Source organism: Triturus cristatus, chromosome 2_2 (genome assembly GCF_964204655.1).
Source record: "Triturus cristatus chromosome 2_2, aTriCri1.1, whole genome shotgun sequence".
Classification (NCBI taxonomy): domain Eukaryota; kingdom Metazoa; phylum Chordata; class Amphibia; order Caudata; family Salamandridae; genus Triturus; species Triturus cristatus.
The window spans coordinates 69,515,352-69,542,394 of record NC_140582.1 but is presented as its reverse complement, the minus strand read 5'-3'; the positions used below and the strand labels follow the sequence as shown (position 1 = coordinate 69,542,394).

The 27,043-nt window shown below is 43.6% G+C and overlaps 1 protein-coding gene across 3 annotated transcripts in view; it reads left to right on the top strand.

Moving 5' to 3' along the window:
- Positions 1-26,294, top strand: part of LOC146861864 (uncharacterized) — an 85,932-nt gene extending 59,638 nt beyond the window's left edge. For all 3 annotated transcript variants that reach the window (XM_085641023.1, XM_085641022.1, XM_085641024.1), the window contains 2 exons: positions 9,297-9,410; positions 23,427-26,294. In XM_085641023.1, coding sequence (XP_085497149.1) covers positions 9,297-9,410; positions 23,427-24,289 — 977 coding nt within the window. In that variant the 3' untranslated portion in view covers positions 24,290-26,294. The remainder of the gene's footprint in view (positions 1-9,296; positions 9,411-23,426) is intronic.
- The last annotated feature ends 749 nt before the right edge of the window (positions 26,295-27,043 follow it).

Below are 27,043 nucleotides of genomic sequence, written 5' to 3'. Positions count from 1 at the left end.
CAGCCCCTGACTTTCCGGGACCGGCCGGTGGCGCTTTACCAGGACCTCTCCGCCATCACGCTGCAGAAACGCAGGTCCTTTAGGATTGCCACTGACTTTTTACGCGAACATGAGACGCCGTACTCTTGGGGTCACCCCTTCCGCCTGATTTTTCGGTGGAATGGGGTGTTACACCAGCTACGCTCCTTGCAAGACATTTGTGGTGTCCTGGGGCTCACGGCGGCGGAGGAAGAAGGAGCTACGCCGTCGTGGAGGTCCTCGGAGAGACGGAACCGGCGGAGGTCAACGAGGCGGCGCTCAGCGGCCAGCGTGGGGCGTCCGGACTCCCCTACCATCAGGGCGGACATGGCCGACGCTCTGAGGGCGGCGGCCGGGGACTCGACCGGCTCCTCTGGCGTGGCCTTGACGGCCTAACACACACTCCGGGGGGAGATGTCTTTAGCTTCTTTACATGCTTGGTACGGGGCGGGGGGGTTGGGGGGGAGCGGATGGAGGTGAGTGGCTGGACGTCCACTTCGTTCCTTTCTACGGACTTGCCCGTCTTGGGGCTTGACTGAGACAATGGGGTGTTTGAGTTTGTGGGTGGCTAGTTGCCAGGGTTGTGTTTGGGGTGGGGGAGGGGGTTGTTTTGGGGTTGGGAAGGTCCCGTCCGATGTTGTCTGTGCCCGCTTTGTTTTGGCTTGTCCTGCGCGGCGGCCCCGCGCGCCCCACCCGCTGATTCCCTGCCCATTGCATGGCGCTCCCGATCCCCGCGAGGAATGCCGGGCCTAAAGGTAGTGACCCTTAATGTTCAGGGTCTGAATAACCCGGTGAAGCGCAGAGCGATCCTATCGTTGCTGGAGGGGACGCAGGCGGACATTTGCCTTTTGCAGGAGACACACTTATTGCCCCGAGATTGCCATAGGATGCGTTCTGCTAAGTTCCCTACCCAGTTCTTTTCCTCGGCAGCGAACAAGACGGCGGGGGTAGCCATTCTCCTAGCGAGCTCCTTTCGGGGGGAGGTTTTGCATAAGTGTGCTGAACAGAAGGGGAGGCTCCTTGCGTATCGCATGCGCCTGGGAGGCATAGCATTTACGGTCGGCTCCGTTTATAGCCCAAATGATCACCAAGAGCGCTTCCTAGACTCCGCGCTGGTGGATGTCACTGCTTCCCCCGACCGCCACATTATCCTGGAGGGGGACCTTAACATTGTCTTCGATTCTGTGATGGACAGATCGGCGCAGCGCTTCCCGCAGACGGGGGAACTGTCCCAGGCTGGGAGGGCCCGGATTGCGGAAATGGACTTGCACGACCTCTGGCGCTCCATGCACCCCACGGATAGGGACTACTCTTATTTCTCGCACGCACACCGAACCTACTCACGGCTGGACTACCTCCTGGTGAGTGGACCGATGCGTGCCGCCGCCACGGCGGCGGACATCGGGGTCCTGACTCTGTCTGACCACTCCCCAGTCACCGGCGTTTTCCAGTGGCCGGCAGCCTCCCCCTCTCGGGGGGTGTGGCGCCTTCGGGATACCCTTCTACACAAGAAGTCGGTGGTGCAACGCATCGGGGAGGTCATACAGGACTATCTCACCCACAATAGCAACACTGACACCTCGCAGGCGACACAGTGGGCGGCATTGAAGGCAGTCCTCCGGGGGGAATTTATCTCTATCTCTGCAGCTGAAAATAAGGAGCGGCAACTGAAGAGGGATGAGCTGACAGCTCAGGTCCGGGAGCTTGAGCAGGTCCACCGCCGCACGGGGGCGCCGAGGGTGTGGAGGCAGTTGAAGGCAGCGAGGAAGCTCCTGTCGGCTCTGGATCTTGACAGGGCGGAGTATGCCGCCCTACGCTTGAAACATGCCTACTACACTGGGGGGGACAGATGTGGCAAGCTCCTAGCACACCGGCTCCGGGTCGCGCAACAGCGTAGCGTTGTGAAAGAATTGGTGGGCACGGACGGGGGGGTTGTCTCCGGGGACGCGGAGGTAGCGGAATCTTTCCGCGGCTTCTACGAGGCGCTGTATGCTGAGGAGCCCTCCTCGCCACGGGATGCCGACGGCTATTTGGAGTCGGTGACCCTCCCGGTAATGGATCCGGCTCAGGCGGACCACCTGGAGCGGGACATCCATGTTGAGGAAGTGATTTCAGCTATCGCGCGGCTGAAACATGGCAAGGCCCCTGGCCCGGACGGGTACACGTCGCTATTTTACAAGACTTTTTGCACGGTCGTGGCCCCTGTCCTTACTCGGCTATTTAACTCTTTCTCCGAACCGGGAGCCATCCCTCCGGATCTCCTGAGGGCGACGGTCGCGGTAATCCCGAAACCTGGGAAGGACCGGGCCCTCTGCGGCTCGTACCGTCCCATCTCGCTTTTAAATGTCGACCTCAAGTTGTACACGGGGATTCTCGCGTCCAGGCTGAGTCCACACCTCCCCGGTCTGGTGGAGGCGGACCAGGCTGGTTTTGTGCCCGGCAGACAGACGGTTGACAACACCAAGCGGGTGACGCATGTTCTGGAGAAGGCCTCAAGGATCTCGGGGGAACGGATGTTGCTGTCCGTCGATGCGGAGAAGGCCTTCGACAGAGTCCACTGGCCGTATCTTGAGCTGGTCCTCAAGAAATTGGGGATCGGCGATAAGTTCCGCACCATGGTATTTAACTGCTATAAGCATCCTTCAGCGTCGGTGCGGGTCAACGGGTGTAGCTCCGGTGGCTTTGCCATCGAGCGCGGCACGCGGCAGGGCTGCCCTCTTTCGCCGCTCTTGTTTGCCCTCTACATGGAGCCGTTTGCTCAGAGGATTCGTAATAATCCGGATGCTGTCGGGGTCCGGATGGGCCAGTACGTCCACACCGTCAGTCTCTACGCGGATGATGTCCTGTTGACCTTGGACGACCCTAGGAGGTCGCTGCCTGCTTGCCTCCGGGAACTGGACGCCTTTGCGGGGGTGGCCGGTTTCAAAATGAATATGAGCAAGTCGATGGCGTTAGACGTGTCCCTGGCTGCGGATACCAGGAGGGATCTTCAGCAGCTCTTCCCCATGCAGTGGTCCTCGTCCACGGTGCCGTACCTGGGGATCTTGCTGGCGCCTACATTGCCGGAGATGGTTACGGCCAATTATGCCTCCCTCAGCAGGAAGATCAAGGATGAGCTTGGCCGCTGGAACAAAGGCCTGCTGTCCTGGCTGGGGCGAATCGCGGCGGTCAAGATGACGGTGTTGCCCCAGATACTATATCTTTTCCGGGCCCTCCCGCTCCAACCCCCGGTGGGCTGGATATGACAAATGCAGGCTGACATTTCCCGCTTTGTCTGGCAGGGCCGCAGGCCACGCATGAAGAGGGTCCTCTCCACGCTTGCTCCGGAGGCGGGGGGTCTCGGCATTCCAGACCTCCGTAAGTACTTTCAGGCGGCACAGCTACGCTATCTGGTGGAGTGGAGCAGGTGGGAGTCCGACAAACACTGGCTCTTCCAAGACCAGGCGGTGGCGGGCCGCACCTTACAAGAGGTTCCATTCCTGCGCCGCGCGCATCGCCCCCCTAATCTTTACGCTTCCTTCGTTACGCGGGTCCCCCTGCGTGTGTGGGACGCGGTCTGTGAGGCCCGGGGCCTTACCACCTTCCCTTCGCCGCTCACGCCCATTGTGGGCAACCCGGACTTCTCCCCAGGGATGGAGCCGGGGGTTTTCTCCCACTGGGTGCAGGCGGGCTGCAGGGCACTCTTCCAGATCTATGGCCCGGAGGGAGTGGTTCCTTTTCAGCAACTCCGCCAGGAGTTCGGCCTGACGGAGCTGGACAGATTGCGCTACATGCAGGTTCGGCATTGGGCCCTCCAGCCCCAGGTGCGTGCCACCGCCGCCCGTCCAATTACACCGTATGAGAGGTGGCTGGCTACTCGGACCTCCGACGCTAAGCTAATTACCGATCTGTACAAATACCTACAACCCCCGCCGTTTCACTATTACAACCCGGGGAGGGAGCGCTGGCACAGGGAATTGGGTAGGACACTCAGCCACAAGGAATGGGACAAAATTGCGTATCGGGCGCGGCACTCTGCATACCACACGGGCCTTACGGAGACCTTTACTAAGGTGTCCACATACTGGTACTACACCCCGGAGAGACTGCATGAAATGCATAAACACACTGACAGGGGGTGTTGGCGGAGCTGCGGGCAGGAAGGTACCCTTTCACACATTCTTTGGGATTGCCCAGTGCTGACCGCCAACTGGAAGGAAGTTTTGGACGAGGTGGATAAGCACTTTGGGATAGAGTTGCCGCGACTCCCGGCGTATGTCCTGTTGGGCCTCCCTAATGACCTAATGTACCCACTGAAGTCCCGCAGGGGTAGGCAGATCGCAATTGCGCTGGGGTCTGCGGTTCAGAACATTCTAATCCACTGGCGCACAGCCAACGTCCCCTCCATCACCGGTTGGTTGCATAGGCTTTGGCATGTGCTGGGGATGGAGAAGCTGTCGCTTACGGTTGCGGGGGAGATAGACCAATTTGAAGAGCTGTGGCAACCCTTTCTAGCGCTGCTGTCCACTGAATTCCGGGAGCTCACCTGCCCGAGGTATCTTAGGCTTCTCAGGCTGACGCCGCCGGTGACCCCGGCGGACTAGTTTACATGTGAGACGGGGACCTCCCGGGGAGGGGGGGGGGGGGTGCGGGGCTTCCTGGTGAGGATTACTCTGGTGCGGGACCATAGGACGGGGGGGGGGGTGGTTCTTTCGTTACTGGGAGGATGGGGGATGGGGGGGGGGGGATTGTGTTCTGTTGAGTTGCTGATGGCTTTCATCGCTTAGATTTGGGGTGTCGGATACGCGGGCGGGGATTCCATAGCTTGCATTTCTAGTCTTCATTTACTGTGTTTTTCCCCCTGACTTACTGCGCTACCTATTGCCAACCCTCTGGAGTTGCACCCTTTTTCTTTGACTGTATTCCATGTATCCTGACCTCCTATCCCCCTCTCCCATGGTTTGTTTTTTGTCTCAATAAAAACGTTTTAAACATAAAAAGAGAAAGTTGCCTTCTCCCAAAGGTTTTTCAGTTTATCATGCAGCAGCTACCCCTCTCGTGGGTTGATCTGTTTATATCAGAGGAGAACACTCTCATCTTCTACATATATGGTCTGTTCTTGGGGTGATGGTGCTCTCATTCGTATGGATGATTAATCGTCTCTTCACTTCACCCCAGATGACCTCATTTAAGACCCAGAGGTGAAGGGTAAATGTCAAATGGATCAAGCTGGTTGTGAATCTCCTCCTTGTTGCAGCGGACTATAGCTTCTCTTTTGATTATACCAATGTTTTACTTCTGCTTGCCAGACTTCCCCCCCATAACAGTTCTCTCTCCGACCATAACATAGCGACTTGGAAGTTAAACTACTATATGACTAGGACTTCAGTACAAGGAATGTTGTAGTCTAGGGATGCCTCCACTATAAAGTACACCAGCAAGAGATTGTAGCACAGTGCTGTGAGTATCTTGCGAAATGGAATGCACATTTGTTCTTGTGATCCCATGCTCATTGTAGAGGCCTTAAAAGACTGTTTCATTTTTGGCCTGTTTGCTATTTCCCTGCAGGCACAGAAGGTGTAGTTTTGGGTTTCAAAACTCCATGCAGCCACATCTTGTTATTAAGACCTTTGGTGGGATGATTCCGAAACAGTTTTAATAAAATGCTGATTGGCCATCCCTTTGGTACTGCTGGCATTTCAGGCTCTCCCCTTTAAGCATCTTGCAGTGATGCCATTATATTTTCTCTCCAGATTATTTTCCTTGGTAGTCACCTCAGTTCAGGGAGGTGGTGGTGTTCCTCATCCATAAGTCTGTCTTTTGCTATTTTCCGGAAAAGAATAGTTCTTTGCCTAGGTCTGACTTTTCATACAAAGATGCCTTCCGTGATACTGAGTGAGCGGGGTTTCATCATGTCTGCCTTGTAACCTGTTTTTTCCCCTAGGAGTCATGGTTGCATTCTGCAGATAGTGTTTGGGTCCTACAAAACGTATTCTGAATAACTGATTATTTTTTTCACATTTCATCTGGCCTCTCTGGGAGAAACAATCTTCTCAACCCTCATCCACTGTGTCTATGAGGGATATGAGAAAGCATACAAGTAGTTGAGGATAAGGCGTAGGCGGCCTACATATCTACGTTCTGCCAGCATTCATTCAGTGTTGCTCCAGGTCTGACAGCAGTAGCATTGTTGGCTAAGTATCAGGGAGTTTCATTGTCTGATATCAGCAATGTGCTTCTTTCTAGATGACCTCCCACACTGTACTTTGTATTGATGGACAATGTGCTTCTTTCTAGATGACCTCCCACACTGTACTTTGTATTGATGGACAATGTGCTGAGTTCTCTATGACACAGAGCTTTGTCTTCTGAGGGAATACACATAGATGGTATGCTACAATAGTATCTATATGTTTGTTTGGTCTTGTCACCTTGGCCACAGCTATAAAACCTTTAGGATACTTCCCAAGAAGAGTAAGGACAGTGACGAAGAAGAGATACAGGAGGTTGATAATGCAATTACTACTTGTAATATTTATTACTTTAAGAATACTTCTCCTCACAGGGCTGTATCAAGGTATCTTGGCACCGTTGGTGAGGTGCACTTTTTTATTGCTTTGTTTTTGTCCACTGTGCTTTTCTCTTGCAGTGTGACAGAAATGTTGCTTCCTATTTACCTTGTCCTTAGACTGCTGTCATTTGCCAGGCTCACGTCTTCTGATTAGTGGAGGAGGAACTGACTAACCATAATTGCTTTATAGTACCAGGGGCCTCACTTAAAAAATTAACCTCTTGAATGGTCATGCCACATTCTGTTCTGTTGAACAGTCATGTATGAGAAGTCCTCAGAGTGGGGAATGAGAGCTTAATCCTCTGAGCGGTGCATAAAATGTTAAAGTATTCCGTGCTAAGATAATTTACCTCACAAATTAGAACCAACACTAAAACAGCGCTGGTTCTTGATATGCTAAAGTATATAAGTTGCAGACTTTACACTCTAAGGGCCAGATGTAGAAAGCCAAATAGCGAGCGCAAACACTGAAATTCACAGAATTTCGGCGTTTGCGATTGCTATTTGGCTGCGAGTAATGTAGGTAAGTTTAAACCTACTCGCAAAATAAGGAATCACAAAATTGCGATTCCTTATTTTGCGCAAGCATTTAGAGAATCGCAGTTTGTGATTCCCTAAATGCTATGCTGGTAGGCGATTTTGCCATAAGGAATCGCAAAATACCACCAACTTCAAGTTGGTGGTATTTTGCGATTTCATTTCAAAAAGCACTTTTTGGCTTTTTACAAAGTACCATGTGGCACACATACATGCCCTTAGGGCATGTATGTGCACCACATGTGCACACATGCACATTTCAGGGGTGCAACAGGGTGTCCTTTTGGAACCCTTGCACCCTTGAAATTGCGCTTGCAATTTGCGAGTGCCTCTTGGTGACTCGTAAATTGCGGGCGCAAATCCCATTCATTCCTATGGGCCTCTTGGCCCATAGGAATGAATGGGATGGGATTCCTTGTTTGCGAATCTCAATTTGCGATTCGCAATTAAGGAATAATAAGGAATCGCAAATATTTTTGTGATTCCTACCTACATTCAATTTTGCATGTCCTTAATAGCGAGTCTGTAAAAATCGCTATTAAGGACTCGCAAAATTGAATTTACCTACATCTAGCCCTAAGAATTTGGTTCTTATGTTGACTTGGACATTTGAATAATATGATGTCTGCAAATTAAGTTATCTTCCTTTGTCTTATATTTTAAATATGTGTACATATACATGACGTATTGCAAATATCAACTGTTCTGTCTAATATTGTCTTAATCATATGATGCCTAGCTAACACACCCTAGTTTCTGAATGTAATCTGACGCGTTTAGGGTCAGTGGAGCCGTGTTCACGATCATAATCCAGTCTCTGCTGAGTCGAAATGCGTTGTGGGGTCTGTAATATACACTGGTTTCCACCATACCTCCTGAGTGAGCATGTTCTTCCTGCACACTTTGGAAAGATTTCTCTATGCCACGTGCCCCCCCCTCCTTTCTTGATGGTGGGCCTGACCCAGGGAGTTGGCAGTCCTCGGGGCTTGTGGGCCTGCCCAGGAATGTGGCGTTCCTCGGGGCAGAGAGGGCCCAGAAGGCTGTCCACACGCCCCCTCCCAATTATTTAAAAAGAGGATGGCCCGGGGAAGAGGTGGGATCCCTGAGGACCCCAAAACAAATTAATTATTGCCCCGGGGAGGTGGGGGCTCCTGGGGTAAGGGGGGGTCAGAGAGCCCCCCCCCCCCATAATAAAACAATAGCCCCGGGACGTGGTGGTCCCTAGGGCACCGGGGGCTCCAAGTTGCCCCCGCCCGATTTCTTTTGGCATGTTGCCTCGGGTAGGTCATGGTCCCTGGGGTCTGGGGGGTTCCCACTCCAGATGACATCTTTTTAAAACAAAAAGTTTTTTTGGGCCCTGCGGGGTCACTATGGGCCCCCCAACTCCCCTCGCCCAAGAGGCCAAGGGGGTCAGGGTATCTCTACCCTACCCCCTTTTCTTTTTAAGTGTTGGCAGCCAATCAGATTTGAGCATGGGGACTGTTGGATCAACGTCCCTATATATACAAATTTGGATTTTCCTTAATATTTCCAAAACCAGTAAAAGGATTTACACCAATTTACAAAAAGGGGGCTTTCTGGACCAACAGCTACCTGTCTGCCAAATTTGGTGTAATCCCGTTCAGCAGTTTGGGCTATATCCATGTCTAAAGTTCCTATGGGAATTAACACAGGAAAAACACGTATTTTGACCCCTCCTTTTTCACCGGGGAACTTTTTGGGGAAAATTTCACAAAGACTCGTGAAAGTGCACCATGGATATAGGCATGTCAAAAATACTTTTCCTATGGAAACTACATCCTAACTATACCTACTGGCTACTGCCAGTAGGTGATATATATCACCCACACACCAGCACCACATAGTAACGAGCACTCTGTAGTAGTAGTAAATACTAATTGCAAATTGGAAAGCAATATAATTAAGGTGTTGGGGTATTGATGCATCAATGCAGTGGGAACGTCATTGTGTTTGTGGATGGTGGCAGCTTGTGGTGTGTATGGATTTCTTTGACTGCCAGTCATGACTTAATTAGAGCATTTTGCCCAGTGACAAGTAATTTGGATTTTCTAGGGTGCTGTGTGATATATATTGCTGTGACCTACCTTTGGTGCCCTAACTCCCTCTACTAAGGATGTAAAATTAAGATTTGTATTTGGCCTCATTTTCCCTTCTACTATATTTATTCCAGCCAACCAAAGTATTTATGCTGACCTATTAATCTTGGATATCAAAGGAGAGGAGGAGAGCGTCTATTATTCTCCGGAACACGAGCCGAGAACTGACCTTAATGATCCAAACCTAAGTAAGTAGTAATGATGGTTCAGTGGACATCCCGACAATGTGGAAAAATTATATTTTATCTGCTATAAATTATTGTATAGTGACCAGCCATTCTTCAGTAGCTCAACCATTATGAATTTTATACTGAGTGTTACCGTGGAGGTTTAGTTTTAGGACTGTACTAGCCATACAGGACATGGGCAAATCTTCCCATTGCTCCGGGGCAGTATAGGTACTGATTATCGAGTAGGTATATCAAGATACTTTGATATTGTAGTTGTAAATATCGAAGACCAAATACTGACAGGTACATATGTATAATATTTCTATACTTAACTCCACATATAAGTAACTTAACAATATATATCTTCAAGGTATGTAGATGTTGAGTTAAGAATAGCAATCCTACACTTACCTTTATATACTTACCTCCTTGTTATTTTAGTCCTCGATTTTCTTCGGGTGATTTCATAGCTGAATTTGAGAAGGATCCTTTGCTCATCCTGCCCTGAAGGCAGCCCCCATGGAGCAGCACACACTTTTCTTATTGACACACACATAATTTGCTGTTATGGATAAAATTGCCTCCAGGTGGCATGTCAGACCTGAGGTATTGGGATATTTTACGATCTTCTCTTTGCAGCTGTTGTGTAAAATAAATCATATGGCCTTATTTTAAAAAAATAATTAGGTGCAGAACCTTCCCAAAAACGTCCATGGAGGAGGCTGATTTGTTCACTATGATCACTCAGTTTATTATGAGACTGTGTTAAAACTTGCTTATAGTGCCAAGTTCAACCTTATGTAAGGTGCCATGATCTGGCATGGGATGATTTCTAGTTTCCCCGGCATGATCATGTCTAGCATAAGTGGGTGTAACTCAGAATGTACATATTTTTCTCCATTTACCACACAAGATGAAGTACCAGATCAAATGAAAGTTTTTCTGGTAGACGCAATGTGATGAATGCATTCTGGTACACTTAGCATGTGGTGCCATTTTATGACAGCCCACTATAGGATGTCCCAAACGAAAGTTCAAATATAAGCACATTGTCATTTGCAGAACAACAAAAGGTTGACATTAATTCAATAGAAATTTCAAATGGTGCAAATGTCCCATGTAATTAATAGGTTAAAAGGTGACTGTATCTCACCAGGTAGGATTTGCCAGTAATAGCTTTCAAACAGAAAACAGTTCTTAAAATCAGCTATTCCAGTCCTGAATACAGCCCTTGGCAAGTGGCTCAAACACTTTTTCTTATAGGCATATCTTTAGTGAGCTGCAGCTGTGAAATAATGCTAATAGATTCTGTGCCAGTCCCTGAAAGTTTGTAATATTTCATGAACACCAAGTAAGAGCAATGCCGTTTAGAAAACTATGCTGTAAAGGGCACATTTTAAAAATCCGTTAGGGTGGGACCTTCAGATGTCACAGATTAGATGTTTCAGTGCTATGAAATGCTACTAGGTGATCATGTCATGAAGTAAGAATGTAACACAAGAGTGTTTTGATTAAGAGCCAACAGTCAAACATGTTAAATAGCAGTAATGTAGGCTTCACTATACACATGTGTAGATTATTTACTTTCATTGTCCTTGGGTTTGAAACCAAACATATGGTATCTCTATTCGGATACTGTAATATGTTCTGACCCCATGGATGTCGGCCAGCTTAACCTCATGGGGAACCCCCATTCTCCTCCCTCCTGTTCTCTCTTCAGCAGGGGCATAATGCAGGCTCCTGCAGCTGGGAAGGATGCCAACACTTCAAGGGGCCTCCTATTGAACCCAAGACTTTTTGAATATCTGTGAGCTATGGAAATGTAAGGGGTCACTCATAACTATCTGTATGTGGAGACGACAATAACGGCAGACTCCTGGCCCATATGCACCGAGCCATGCATTCGGTTGAACGGGTTAGTGAACTCTTGAACACATCCAGAGAGACAGTTACGGGAGATATACCTATTGAGAACGCCTTTCAAGACTTCTATAAGGTTCTGTACAAGGCTCAAGACTTACAAATCGCTGACACCCTAGTATATCTATAGGGGGCTCAAACTCCGCGACTAACCCCACAGCAAGAAGATTCCCTTGGCAAACCTGTAAGAATAGAAGAGGTTATTTCTGCAATAGCACGTTTGAAGTTGCTAAAATCCCTGGGACTACAGCTTCTCTGCTCTTTTTTACAAGACTTATTGCCATGTTCTTGCTTCCCTACTCACTTGGCTCTTTAACTCATTCACTAACTTGGGTACATTACCCAATTCCATGCTGCAGGCCTCAATATCGGTGATCTCCAACCCTGATAAGGACTTGCATTAGTGCGGCTCCTGTCACCCTATTTCACTTAGTAAAATGAATGCTAAACTACGTACAGGTATTTTGTCATCGCAACTTAACCACCTCATGCCAGGCTTGAGAGACCCTGACCAGTCGGGGTTTATCCCTCACAGACGGTGTGTGGATAATACTAAACTGTCGGGAGATAATACTCTTGGCTATCAATGCTGGCAAGGCGTTCAGTAGGGTGTTTAGCCATACCTACATGTGACCCTGGGCCACTTCAGCGTTGGGAATAGGTTCCACTCTTGGGTCTCAAGCATTTATAGCAATCCCAAAGCCACCGTAAGAGTCAATGGAATGCTCTGGTCCACCTTTCCGATCAGTAGAAGCTCAAGGGTGTTTACTGTCTCCCCTGTTGTCACAGTCTACATGGAGCCCATGGCCCAGTGAGTTCGTGATGATCCGCAGATCACAGGGGTGCAATTTGGGGGAGACAACTATGTTATCAATCTATATGTGGATGATGTGTTGGTGGCATTTGAGGACTCGATACACTCTTTACTGCCCTTTTTGGGGGCGCTTCAGTTATTCGGTAAAGCTTCAGGTTGCAGGTCCTTAATTTGTTGGCTATGCCACACACTCAAATTCTCCTGGGTTCCCTGCACTCCCTACCGACGTCCGATTCCCCTGTTTCTTATCTGGGGATACAGAAATTCGCGGACACAGTCACCATAAATTACCACTCCTTGCTATTCCAGATCAGGGTGGACTTGGCCCATGGTTCACTTCCGCCTCTCCTGGCTTGTGAGAATAGCGGCACTGAAAATGACTGGTCCATCTTCCATTTGGGTACAGAGTCAGTCAAAAGTGATTCCCGAGAGGCTCAATTGGGCTCTAAGCAACAACTATCGGGTCTTGGATAACTGTGCTGACAACGCCAGCAGGCAATTTGATGACTGGCTTAAGGGCACATTAGATCAGATTGGTCCCATACAAAACAAGATGTCCATAGGAGTAAACCGTCAGCTACAGGGTTCTCCCCTGAACTACTGGCTCTAAAAAGGAATCTAAAAAGCTGGAGAATCTCTGGCGCACAACCTATGGTCAAGGTAGCAGAGACAAATATAAGACTGCCTTGAAAATATGTCATGTGCACCTTAAACAATCACCCAGAGAGTATTACTTTAAGGAAATCTCTTCCTCGAACAATTTCTCATGTGCCATCTATAAGGTTATCAAATCCCTTGCATCCCTAACGGCTGTGGTACCTTCTTTTGTTCTTAAGTTGAGAGCTGTGATGCTTTATCATCCTTTTCTCAAAAGGTTGAAAATATTTACACCTCTTTTTCTGTAGAAGCCAGCAACCATCCGCTGTTGAAGACTTGGTTTGATCTAAATGGCGACAGTGTTAAGTTTCAGCATGTATGCCCCATTCAAATTGAGGAACTTGCGTCTCTTTGCTCCATTATTAAATAGGGATCTCCAGATGACCTCATCTCTCATGCCATTTTGGAGCAGGGAAGTGAATCAATTTACCCGACACTATGTGAATTTATTAATCCATCCCCGGCTTCCAGGTATATACCCCAGCAATGGAAGCATGCCATGGTGGTATATCTACTTAAAAAACACTACTGGATCCGTCTAAAGCAGAGAATTAACGGTCCATATCATTGGTACCTCTATTTGCAAAAATTGCTGAGAAGTATATGAATAGGCAGTTGTCTGACTTTCTGGAGGCCAATAATCTATTGCATGGGACCCAATCAGATTTTCCTCCTCTACATAGCAGCTAGTCCGCCCTTTTATTGACTTCTGAATCAGCCCAGCGGATTATGGATGAGAGGGACACTGTGGCTATTCTGATGTGGGATCTTAGAGCCGTCTTTGATACGGTGTCCATAATATTCTGTTGAAAAGGCTCAGGAATTATGGCATCGGTGGCACTGTGTTGTGTTGGCTGTCTATATTCCTTTCAGGACTCACCTTTCAGGTCTCTCAGAAACCATTCAGATCCAAGGTGCGCCCTCTGCAGCAGGGAGTCCCACAGGGCTCCTCACTTAGCTCAACACATTTTAATATGTATGTCCGCCATTTATCAGAGGTCATCGAGCGGTAGGTGTTTCCTATTATTTCATACGCCGATGGCACACAAATTGTTATCACCCTGTCAAAGAATAGCAATATTGTGGCCTTCTCACTCCGTGAATGTTTATTGGAAGTAGCGGAATGGATGGACTCCAATTGTCTTAAACGTAATGCAGGGAAGACTGCAGTAGCAGTTTTGGGCAAGCACATTGACATCTGGTCAAATGTCTGGTGGCCTGATGACCTTGGCCCTCTACCCCTAATCAAGGATAAGGCAAAAAACCTAGGCATCTGGTTTGATGCCAAGTTATCCTTTGATGCTCAGATAACGGCCCTTGCTGGAAAATGTTTTGGGATATTGAGCTACCGAGGAAAAACCTCCATTTCCCTCCAGAGACAGCCCAGAAGATTGTGATCCAAGCACTGGTGATATCCAGACTGAATTATTGCAGTATTCTATAACTAGGCGTGGCCAAGACCCACCTTAATAGTTTGCAACAGGTCCAGAATGCGGTGTCTTGGGCACTGTTGCAGATCCCCAGGCGGGCTTCCATGAGACCCACGTTGTGGAAACTTCACTGACTCCCGATAAGGCATAGAGTCCATTTTAAAACTCTTTGCTGTTGCTTTAAGGCTCTCTCCTCCCAAAGTCCTCACTACCTTCAATCGATGGTGAATTCCTATGTGCTCACTAGAAACCTGAGAGCAGCATCAAGCAAACTAGCTATTGTTCCAAAATTTAAAAGGGTAAGAGTGGGAGGCAGTTCTTTTGGTCATTTAGTTACTAAAGCATGGAATGCCCTTCCTGCGGACATTCGACAAGCGCCTTCTGAACTTCTGTTCTGAAAGAAATTAAAGACCTGGCTTTTTTGTGGAGAGTGAGCTCCCCTTCAGTCTGGTTGACCAGGTGTTCACAGTTTCAGCACCCTAGCATTAGGGCACTCTGTTAGGAGTGGCATGTGCTGTACAAATAATAATATTATTATTATTATATTTGATTCACAGGTTTAATTTACAATTCGCCAAGATAAGTTTTCCAGAACCTGTTTCTTTATGCCGCATGTTTTCAAGAAAATGATCCACCATCTACCCGATTATCATAGGAAGACTGGTGTCCAATCACTGATTTGTTTGTTATAGAATTGTTGTAACTTTCTCTATCTCAGTTTGCCCAACGAGCTTATGAACAGATTCCAGGGTATACAGAATGTGCCTGCATGTCTTACTCTTGGCTTGAGCAAGAAAACTCCCATATCATCCCACTTAGCCTCCGTTCACTATGGGTCCTCTCCATCTTACCTAGGCAAGAACTGTACAATCTACACTCTTCTAACAATCTTTCCTCACTATCACCAGGAACTCCTGGTTGATAAATGCCTCCCAGTGATTACAGCTAATGCTTTGATCTCCTCTATCCTCTGCTTTTTTGGGCTGTGACTCTGCTCAGTTTCACTAAACCGCTGAAAACCCACCTCTCCCACCAACTAGGCTCTTCCCTCCTTTAGGGTTTTGCATCTCAGTAGCTTCTTTATTGCCAGGACACCCCATGTACAGTGTAGTGGCTTGCTTTATATATAATGAAAATAAATAAATAGGCAGTAACACACAGGCCAATTCTTCTGATCAAGGCACCAAGTACCTAAATGATGATCCCCAAAATTAACAGGATCATGCATGTTACACTGATGTTAGACCCATGTCCTTAATCAATTGCATAGTACACACATTTATGCCAGCAGGTTCAACAAAATGGTCTTTTGAATAACAACTAAGTCACAGCTGAGGTATGTTAAAAGCAGACAGAGCTTATATAGGTTTAGGCAATTTATTAATGTAATAAATCGAAAAAACATATAATTCTGATGTGAATAGCAGTGCATTTATTTCAATGAGCAGATTCAGAATACTTACAATCAACCCTGTCTCAGGTTTGATTTTGGCTAAATTTTGCCAATTTAATTCATAGATTATATAAAGGTAGAGATACCCTAATTAGAAATAATGAAGTTATTACAAATCAAACACAAAATTTGAACTACCTTTCAATCAAAATGTCAATGCAAGCACATTTATATATAAAACATATAAACACCTCATGCGTGTGCTGACATGTTTTCGTAAGCAAACATTTTATACCATCTGTCCTGTACTAGAATCCATAAAATTCAGTCCGTTAGGTGAGTGTAATTTGAGGCTAGTTATAGCTTTTTTTTTCTTCTTATCTCTGTTGCCAAGCATAAGCAAAACCTTGACAAAGTGCCCTCTTAAATATGATTTAGAAGCTTTAGTACACTTAAATATAACTTATAATGTGAATGAACTTAAACTTCTTCTACAGAAACCCCAAAAGGATAAACAATCAGTGATAATAAGCACCAAGATAGAATACTTAGTGTCCCTCAAATGCACCTCGTTGGTGGTCCACGAAAGACCTAACAAATGTTAAATCAAATCCACAAAAAGTCTTTGTATAGTTTTTGATTTCCAAGAATTCTTCTTTATTAATCACTGTGATTCAAAATTGTAATACTCTTCAAGAATACGGGTAAATTGGATTCAATACATCTTGAATAACCAGGTTATATGTTAATATCCTTTGGATAATCCCAATAAGAACAACTTAGAAATAATGTCATGCTTCACAATGTCATGAATAACATAATGTTAAACCCATAGAGAAAAAATAAAAAACATATTATAATGTAGGCAGGGTGGTGAAACTTGCGTGAGTGAAAGTGTGCACGAGATACAAAAAAATAATAATAAAAACATATATGATGTAGGCAACAGGATACCATTGCGAGAGTAAGGAAGGTGGTGAAACTTGCGTGATTGAAAGGGTGCGCGAAGTTCATAGCGAAAATGTGAAATAAAGAAAGTAGTGCACACCGATAGTCCACGGTGAGAGAATGAACTGAGTACGGAACGGTAAACGTGCAAAGAACGTCGGAATTCTAAGAAACAAAACAGACCGTGGTGAATCAAACCAGAGAATGAGAACCACTCTGCGGTTGGTGAATAAGTAAATTTACCTTAAGGTTGGTCAGGCAGAGTACCGCGGATACATAATGTAATCGAAGTTCAACACTGCGTGAAATCTAAGAGTAAATGCAGAAAAGTGAAGAGCGTGCTGCATGCGGAGCAAATCAAAGAAATGCAGCGTCAAGAGTGAACGCGTACATAAAAAACGTGATCTCCCGATGTTTAATCCACAACACAAGGAAGTAGCTATAGGTTTGTGAACGTGCCGATTTTTAAACACATCCCGGATGTGTAAGACAAAGAAACAGGACTATTCAAAGAAGGGAGTATTTCATACGCGCCATCTTAGAATGGTAATTATCAGTAACTGACAGTTACGGCCGCATCAAAAAACGCGTCACGGAAGTGTGCGGAAAGGGAAGACGGACTATACTAAAAGGATAATGTTATATGGGCGCCATGTTGGAGTGGTATAAAAAGGAGTAAACACAAGTGGAGTGATAAGATGGAAACTAGAAGACAGGATGATGAAAAAACTAATAAAAAGTGAGAGAGGGAGAATGATAACAAATAAAGGAAAGTGAAAACTGAGTAGAATTCAACAATAGGGACAAATGGTACCAGTGACATAGTAAACAAGATGCAGTACCTAGATACATAGATCACAAAAAACAGCTGTATTCTAAACGGTCATTGAGCTCTTTAGGGTGACAAGAATCACGTTTTTTTATCCAGATAAGTTCTTTTTGTAAAAGTCTTTTTTTGTTGTCAACTCTTTGTGCCATGTTCACGACTTCAAGTACCAGGACTCTCATTTGACTGATGTTATGTCTGTCATTGTTGAAATGTACCGCAATAGGTGATTTTTCAGATTTGGTTCTGATGTTGCTCTTATGTTCTGTTAATCTAACCTTAATTTTTCGTTAGGTCTTTCCCACATATGATAGTCCACAGGGACATTTTAATAAATAAATTACATTTTTTGAGTCACATGTAGCAGTGGTGTATAACCGAATGGGTGTTCCTTTGGTGGGATGTGGAATACTGGTACCTTTGATTACATTGTTGCAATGACCACAGTTTAAGCAAGGGATTGTTCCTCTATGTAGTTACCGGTTTAGGAGGTTTAGATAGAAGTTCCTTTTTTGTGCGTTGGTATGTAAATAGTGGCTGTAAGTTGAAGATTCCATTATAGTCACTTTCATTTTGAATAATGGGCCAATATTTCAACATCACTTTCTTGATTTGTGTGCTTTTTGTTGAATATTTAGACACAAAAACTGGTCTATTACTGATATCCGGCTTTTTTTGACTGTTTAAGAGTTGTGTTCGTTCAATAGCCTCCGCTCTCTCAATAGCATTTGTTATGACTGGGGTAGGATACTTTCTTTCCTTGAATTTGGTAACTAAGAGTTCTTTGTTTTTTTCAAAAATTTCTATGTTCGATGAAATTAGTTTGATCCTTAAAATTTGTGAGTGCGGTAAATGTTTTTTCAGTGAAATCTGATGGCAACTGTTATAATGCAGAGTATTGTTTCTGTTGGAATCTTTTTTGTAAAGGTCTGTTATCAATTCTGTACCTTGTTTAATAACCAGTACATCCAGAAACGGTATCTGATTGGAGTTGATATTGTGGGTAAACTAAATTCTGTCATTGATGGTATTCAAAAACTCTAGGAATTGGTGAAGGTCAGCAATTTCTCCCCTCCATATCAAAAAAATGTCATCTATGTATCACCAAAACTGTAAGATCTTATCACTCCACTCCGAATTGAATAAGATGTAATCGCATTCAAGTTTGTGCATGTGGAGATTGGCGTAGCATGGAGCTGCACAATTGCCCATTGAAGTGCTAGATAATTGTTGGAAAAATTCATTGTTCCATCGGAAATAGCTGTGGTGTAAAGTGAATTGTAACAATTCAAGTATAAACACTTTCAAGTTTTCTTTGAGGGGTTGATTAATTAAGAATGATTCAATTGCTTCGATTCCTTGCAAATGTGGGATAGATGTGTATAGAGCACACACATCGATGGTGCATAAGGTAATTGAATCTTCATCATTCAATTCGATAGTACTGATTTTATTAAGAAAATCAGTGGTATCACGTATGTACTTTGTCATCTTTTGGACTATGGGTTGTAAGTACTTGTCAATGTATATGCCAGTTGGTTCGTGAATCGTATTGATGGTAGATACGATAGGCCTGAATGGCGGCTCTTGCAGATGTTTATGCACTTTAGGTAACATGTACAGTGTAGGGCTGCTTGGATTTTGCAACAAAAGGTATTTCATGTCTTTATCGGTGATGGTTCCTACAGATCTTGCTTGTTCAACAATGGTTGTACGAACTTTTTGAAAGGCGTCAGTAGGATCTTAAATGAGTTTCATATATGTGAATTGGTCTGATACATGTTCTGTGACTTTCTGGTAATAGAAAGAAGTGTCCATGACCACGAGGGCCCCTCCTTTGTCAGCTTTGCAGAACGTAATATCTTGATTATTTGTGAGATTAGTTATGATTTGTTTTTGTTTTGATGTCAAGTTCGAGATTTTTTGATTGGGCTTTTGATGTATCGTTTTGAGTTCTTTAAGTACAATGGTTTCATAGGAATCCAGAATTTTGTGGCTGATGGGAGCCATAAATGTACTGGGATGTTTCAAGTCTGTGGTGGTATCTTTAGAGACAGAAGGTTGATGAAGGACAATGTTTTTGAAGAAATGTTTAAGACGCAAATTTCTCATGAATTTAAACACTGCGATTTCAGTGTCCAATTCATTGGAGTGATAAGTAGGTATGAATTATGTCCCTTTTTGGAGCAAGTTCATTTGGTGTTTTGATAGAGCTGTGTTGGAAATATTGATAATCAATGATGACTCCTGGTTGATTTAGCTACTGGTTTCTCCTTTGATTTTGCGTTTACCCCTCCTGGTTCTACGGGAGGGTGTGGGCCTGCCTCTAAAAAAGGCTGTCCAGATGAAGAGCTTCTTGTTGGGGTTTCATTTGTGTCTTTTTGTTTTTGGACGTCTTTGTTAGAGTTATTTTTGTCCGTCCTAGTTCTATCCATGGATTCAGTGGATGTGGAGCTTTCTCCATCTGTCGATCTGTTTGTAAAGGGACGCTGTTGTCTTTGTTGCGCGGAAATCTCTGCTCAATTATATACCTCTCCAAGCTTATAATCAATGGTATCGCGTTTGTACTTCCTGATCTTTCTCTCGTTAATTTCTCTAGCATATTTGTCAAGTTGTGTGTTAACGTCATTAAGCATAGTGTCAAGTTCATCTTTTGACAATCTTGAACTGAGGTCCCTTTTTAGTTGTTGGATTACTTTGTCTGATTCTTCAAGAACTTTAGCTAGTTCATCGAAAATGAGTAAAATCAAATCTAATGAACATTTATTGAGGATAGCGTACCATTTTTCTGTGAATTTAGGGTTGTTTTTGCAAAGAGTTGACTTCAAAGAAATTCTAAGTCCACGTGGAATTCTTTGTGCCCTATGGTATCTCAGTAGGGTACTGGCGTGTAAACGTTGGTTTATTTCTCTTTTTGTTATGTATAATAATTGTTTTATCATGCTCTGAGTTGAAGCTGGACTAGTTCCCGAAGGATCCGTGTCTTGAATTAAAGCGTAAATTCGGTTGGTTTCCTCGGCAGAGAAGCCGAAAGTTTCTGCACGGTTATCTGTGATGATTGTAATTTCCTCATATGACATGGTAAATAAAGATAGGTGCTCTCACTGGCGGGCAGTAAGAATTACAATAGATATCAAGTAGTGAGGCACACTAGGTAAATAAGGTAAATGTTAAATTTTCGAACAATAATATAGCTTGGGTGCACACGAGGTATCTCCGTCTGACCTATGGGGAGTAAATCAAAACTGGTAATAAGCAAGATAGAATACTTAGTGTCCCTCACATGCACTCCATCGGTGGTCCACGAAAGACCTAACAAATGTTAAATCAAATCCACAAAAAGTCTTTGTATAATTTTTGATTTCCAAGAATTCTTCTTTATTAATCACTGTGATTCAAAATAGTAATACTCTTCAAGTATATGGGTAAATTGGATTCAATACATCTTGAATAACCAGGTTATATGTTAATATCCTTTGGATAATCCCAATGCATTTCGAGTTAAAGGACTCTTCATCAGGGGATGGTAATCCTATAAATGAATAAACAAATTATGATCACTTTCAAGACATAGGACCTTAGGGTAATAACAACTTAGAAATAATGCCATGCTTCACAATGTCATGAATAACATAATGTTAAACCCATAGAGAAAAAATTAAAAACATATTATAATGTAGGCAGCTGGATACCATTGCAAGAGTAAGGAGGGTGGTGAAACTTGCGTGAGTTGAAAGTGTGCACGAGATACAAAAAAAATAATAATAAAAACATATATGATGTAGGCAACTGGATACCATTGCGAGAGTAAGGAAGGTGGTGAAACTTGCGTGATTGAAAGGGTGCGCGAAGTTCATAGCGAAAAGGTGAAATAAAGTAAGTAGTGCACACCGATAGTCCACTATGAGAGAATGAACTGAGTACGGAACGGTAAACGTGCAAAGAACGTCGGAATTCTAAGAAACAAAACAGACCGTGGTGAATCAAACCAGAGAATGAGAACCACTCTGCGGTTGGTGAATAAGTAAATTTACCATAAGGTTGGCCAGGCAGAGTACCACGGACACATAATGTAATAGAAGTTCAACACTGCGTGAAACATAAGAGTAAATGCAGGAAAGTGAAGAGCGTACTGCACGCGGAGCAAATCAAAGAAACGGAGCGTCAAGAGAGAACGCTTACCTAAAAACCGTGATCTCCCGATGTTGAATCCACAACACAAGGAAGTAGCTATAGGTTTGGGAACGCGCCGATTTTTAAACACATCCCGGATGTGTAAGACAAAGAAACAGGACTATTCAAAGATGGGAGTGCCATCTTAGAATGGTAATTATCAGTAACTGACAGTTACGGGCGCATCAAAAAACGCGTCACGGAAGTGTGCGGAAAGGGAAGACGGACTATACTATCCTTACTCTTGCAATGGTATCCAGGTACTCACTCATGCAAGTTTTACAACCCTCCTTACTCTTGCAATGGTGTCCAGCTGCCGACACTATAATATGTTTTAAATTTTTTCTCTATGGGTTTAACATTATGTTATTCATGACATTGTGAAGCATGGCATTATTTCTAAGTTGTTCTTACCCTATGTCTTGAAAGTGATCAAATTCGTTTATTCATTTATAGGATTACCATCCCCTGATGAAGAGTCCTTTGACTCGAAATGCATTGTGATTATCCAAAGGATATTAACATATAACCTGGTTATTCAAGATGTATTGAATCAAATTTACCCGTATACTTGAAGAGTATTATTATTTTGAATCACAGTGATTAATAAAGAAGAATTCTTGGAAATCAAAAATTATACAAAGACTTTTTGTGGATTTGATTTAACATTTGTTAGGTCTTTCGTGGACCACCAACGGAGTGCATTTGAGGGACACTAAGTATTCTATCTTGGTGCTTATTACCAGTTTTGATTTACTCCCCATAGGTCAGAGGGAGATACCTTGTGTGTACCCAAGCTATATTATTGTTCGAAAATTTGACATTTACCTTATTTACCTAGTGTGCCTCACTACTTGATATCTATTGTAATCCTGAAAGGGTAATGTCAGTGCAATGAAAATTAGTATTCTCCCTAAAATTCTCAAAAAAATATTTAATTTCTTAAGCATAAACATTTAAGTATTCTATAATGTAACGCATAAGATTTTATGTGGAAGGAAGAATGGAAGCAAAATGTGCATTGCAATAGAAACTTATTATGTGTGTTCTCATGGCACGTATTGTTGACTGTACGGCACTCAACAGAAGATTTTATAAAGGGATTACTAGAATTTCTAATTTGAAACCTAGAGGTTTGCTACACTACTAGTTTTCAAATAATTAGACTCACCATACAATAATTCATGTGTTGTGAGCCTGCAGAAGAGTAACAGCCGTGAGCGAGGGAGGATGTATAAACAGTTAATCACATGATGCCTCAAACACCATTAGTAGCAATACTTGCCAAAACTGCTGGTATCAAATAAGAAACCAACAATGTAAGCAAAGTCTTTGTCCCTCGCAGATATTAGCATGACATTAAAATGCAATTTAAAGACTGTGGAAAACCAGGCATCCCTAGCAACTAAGGATCTAGCCAATAACACAAGTGTTTCAGTGAACTGTGAAAAGAACACACTTCAAAATCTCTCCAAGCCTTCTCTGAATAATCCACTGACACAAAGTACCTCTTCTCCCTATTACGCCACTGCTATTAGCTGATGTGTATGTTCGCTTCGATCAGTGCACATCTCAACTTCAGTGCAACACTAAAGATCAAACCAATAAATACTTGTTATACACAGTGTAACATCTTTAAAATTGATCTGTTGCTGCATTGCCTACAGGATCAATTGAGTCTGAAGTAAACACTAATGAAAGTTAACAAATAAATGTGTTTTGAGTTTAATGTCAGAATTATTCAATATTGCTTTACAAGACAACTAATGGCATTGGATTGAAAGTGCATAAGATTTATGATTGTGGCTGATGCTTTTCAAAACCAATAAACTCTGGTTGTAAAAAAGACAACTAATGGCATTTTGTTTTTCAGGTAGTGCAAACATGCAGGGGAAAGCAAAAGATGAAGAAATAAAATGTAATGAAACAAGTGAATCAATAGCAGCTTCATCAAATGAAGTCAAATTAACTACATTCATGAACCCTGAATATGAACCATATACTAGGAGGCAGCGATGGTCAAATATCAACCAGGAACTTGAAGTGGGAAATTTGACACAGTGTGGAAATGGGTCTAGGAATTCAACACATTCTGATTCATATCATTGCAATCCAAAAGAAAGAACATCTGTTACAGTCTATGAACGTGAGACCGATCAGTTGAATAAACATTGTACTTTTCAGCAGTACCCCCTGGAAAACATCAACCAATATCATGAAACTAATAAAGGTTTCACGTCGAAAACATGCGCTGTTAGACAACAGAAAATACATAAGGGAATGAAGCAATGCCAGTCTACAGAATTTGACAAAACGTTTATTCAGAAGGAAAATCCTGCATATCTGGAAACCCATGTGAAGGAGAGGCCATTTCAGTGTACGAGATGTAAGAAAAGTTTCAGTCGAAAGGGAAGTCTTTTTGCCCACCAGAGAACACACACTGGACAAAGACCATATCGATGCTCTCAATGTGACAAAGGCTTCATTTATAAAGCATCTCTCATTTATCATCAAAGAACACATAGTGGAGAGAGACCTTACCATTGCACTGAATGCGGGAAAAGTTTCAATCAGAGAAGCGATCTTGTCAATCATCAGAGAACACACACAGGCGAGAGACCATATCAGTGTACTGAATGCGGGAAAACGTTCAATCAAAAGAGAAATCTTACAACACACCGAAAAACACATTGGCGAATATTTTCAAATATAAACCACAATAACATGAGACCATAAAATATGGATTGTGGGGACAAGGGTATGATAATACACTTTCGCTCTGGGTACCCGAACCCAAGTCCCCACAAGGCAATGTCTTCCACATGATTGAAAATAACTTCAGAAACGTCTGTGGCAATGTTTACAACTTTTTTTAAATGGACCTTCTGTGGACCGTGTTTCATTATGTGTGTTTATGGTACTGCCCAGCTCTGTCAATTGGCAGGGGGTGGTATTGACACTTTTCAAACAGATAATGCTTAGCTGTGTGCAGATACTTATGCACAATTCAGCAGGCTTTACAACCTAATGCTATTCTTTCTCTTTTTAGTAAACCGATATTTCAGTCAAATGAAGTGACTACATTTGCACATTTTTAGACGGCTAAATTTTAATTGCGTAAAAGTATATCTATAAACTATCTCATCCAGTTACATATTTGTGCACTACTTGATAGACTCAATATTTCAAGTTCATCTTGTTTTTGAATAGTTGGCTTCATCTATGTTGTAATTATGAGCATCATGAAACACCCAATGTAACCTTTCTCTGACAGTGTAATTTAAACTTGCTTCCTCTTACAACAACTGTAACTCCTAATATCTGCTAATGTGGTGTTTCCGATTCTGCATGTGCAGATGTGAGAAAGGGGTATTTATACAAAACCTAATTTCTGTTTTTCTTTTGCAATCAACTCTGTTTTTGTACACTCAATCAAAACATTTAGTTCCATCATTTCACACAATTGATTTAACACCACTGCAGATGTTTCTCAAATCAAAAGCGGTTACGCAGAACCCTGTCCATAATAGACCAACCATTTGGCCCAAATCTTGGCATGTTTCTGGAGGCAGCCTCTAACTATGTAAATGGTCTCCTCCAGTTTTGAACACAAGATCAGTTCCGTTCGCCACTTTGCCAGTGTGGGGGCTTCGGGATTTCCATTTACGGGCAATGTCTCTTCACAATCACTATGGCCATACCCACCATGTATTGTTTTCCTCGGGTGCCTCCAAGATCATCTAATATTTTTAACAGGACCTGTTCCGCGACAGTTCTATCACCAGCCCAAAACCTGAGTCGAGACCCCCTCAGTTTGGTGCCTATACCCTGTAAATTTAGGGCAATTCCAGGTCATATGGAAGAAATCAATCTGCATGTAGACAGGGACAGCAGAAGCATTTAGAGTGAGGGATTTAGCCTTATTGCCATAAGTGATGGGGGTTGGGGAGGGAAGGTAAGGTAGGTCATATGCAACTTGTTCGATCCATCCTGAGATGTGAAGATATGGCACTTTTTCGGGGGGAGGGGGCATCCAGGTTATTCACCAGTCTAAGTCATTACGAGGGCCCTCCCATTCCTTCCATTTCTGTTTTAGGGTTGTTTATCTATCAGGGGCATTAATTACTAGGGTGCGTTATATTTGGCATATACCTCCTTTCCCTAGTCAGCCCATTAGTCGTTTTACCTTGAGTGGACTATGGTCAGGTAATTTCATGAGCTCAGTTTTATAACTGGCCAGAGCATGTCGGAGCTGCAGGTGTTCATGGGACTGGGTCGGCAACAGGTTGAATTGAGCTTGCAACTCTTGAAATTATCGTATGTGGTCTCCCTGCCAGACGTCTCCTAAGTTTGTGATGCCTATTTTATCCCACTTAGTGAAACCTGTTAGTTGTGCAGTGATGTAGAGCCGTCTCTACTGCCTAAGGGGGCTTTGTTAAGTCAGTTTGCTATTCCAGCCCAACAAAACCTCATTTCCAGCACACAATGAGGTTTTGTTGCTATCTTCATGGCCACACTACTTTTGCATAACCTGTTGATGTTCTGTAGAAAGCCATACATTTCACATAGCAGAATACAAAGAACAGGAAACTTCTCCCATAGTCTGCTGTATATTAGAAGGAGTTTTTAGTTGGTAGTAGAGGAAAGCAATCACAACTAGTGAAATTTAAGGCACTAGAGCATAAATATCTGACCAGAATGACAGATGGAGCAAGACCTGCTTCCGCCGGAGAAATAGTAGAAAGTTAAAAAGAAAATTTTTCTACAATCCAACATTTTTATTGGAGTTTATTTGTGTGTTCTGCTGCATGTAAACTGATTAAAAAAAAAAGCTACGTTTATCAATCGACCTGCTGCAGTGATAGGTTTGTTCCTTGCAAATCACAGGTACAATGCTGGTTAAGATAGCGCAGTGTGTTAATGCACCTGCAACAACGATATGTGAGCAACCTGCGTGTCACAGGTTCTACAATGATAGCTAGTGAGTTAGTGGCCCATAAAGTAGAGATCGGTTTCCACACCATCTAAGCTGGTAAAATAGTTCAGTAGATGAATGCTTTTGCTGCACAGACCTGCAATATTTCTGCATGGCATTGGTTTGAAGCTCTGGAATATCCCTTAAGCCTTTTACCCATAGAAGCTTAATAAAACTAACAACATTTAATTCCATAGCCACCTCAACTTTCCTTCACTGACCTCAAAAGTAGAAATAATGTTACAGCAAAACCTACATTAAAACAAGAATCTGATTGTGATTATTATTTCATGTTTTCTCAATTTCAGTTCTGTTGATGCAGGCTGTGTACGCATTCACACAGCTCCATTTTAGAAGTGTGATTTTTGAAACATGTATTAATATATATATATTTAATTAAAAAAAGTAATTATATGTCTCAATTTCAATGATATCAGGTTTCATTTTATTCAAAGGGTATTGAAAGAGAAATCTGTCCTGCCTGTCCAGGGAATCAAACTAAAATATCTGTTTGT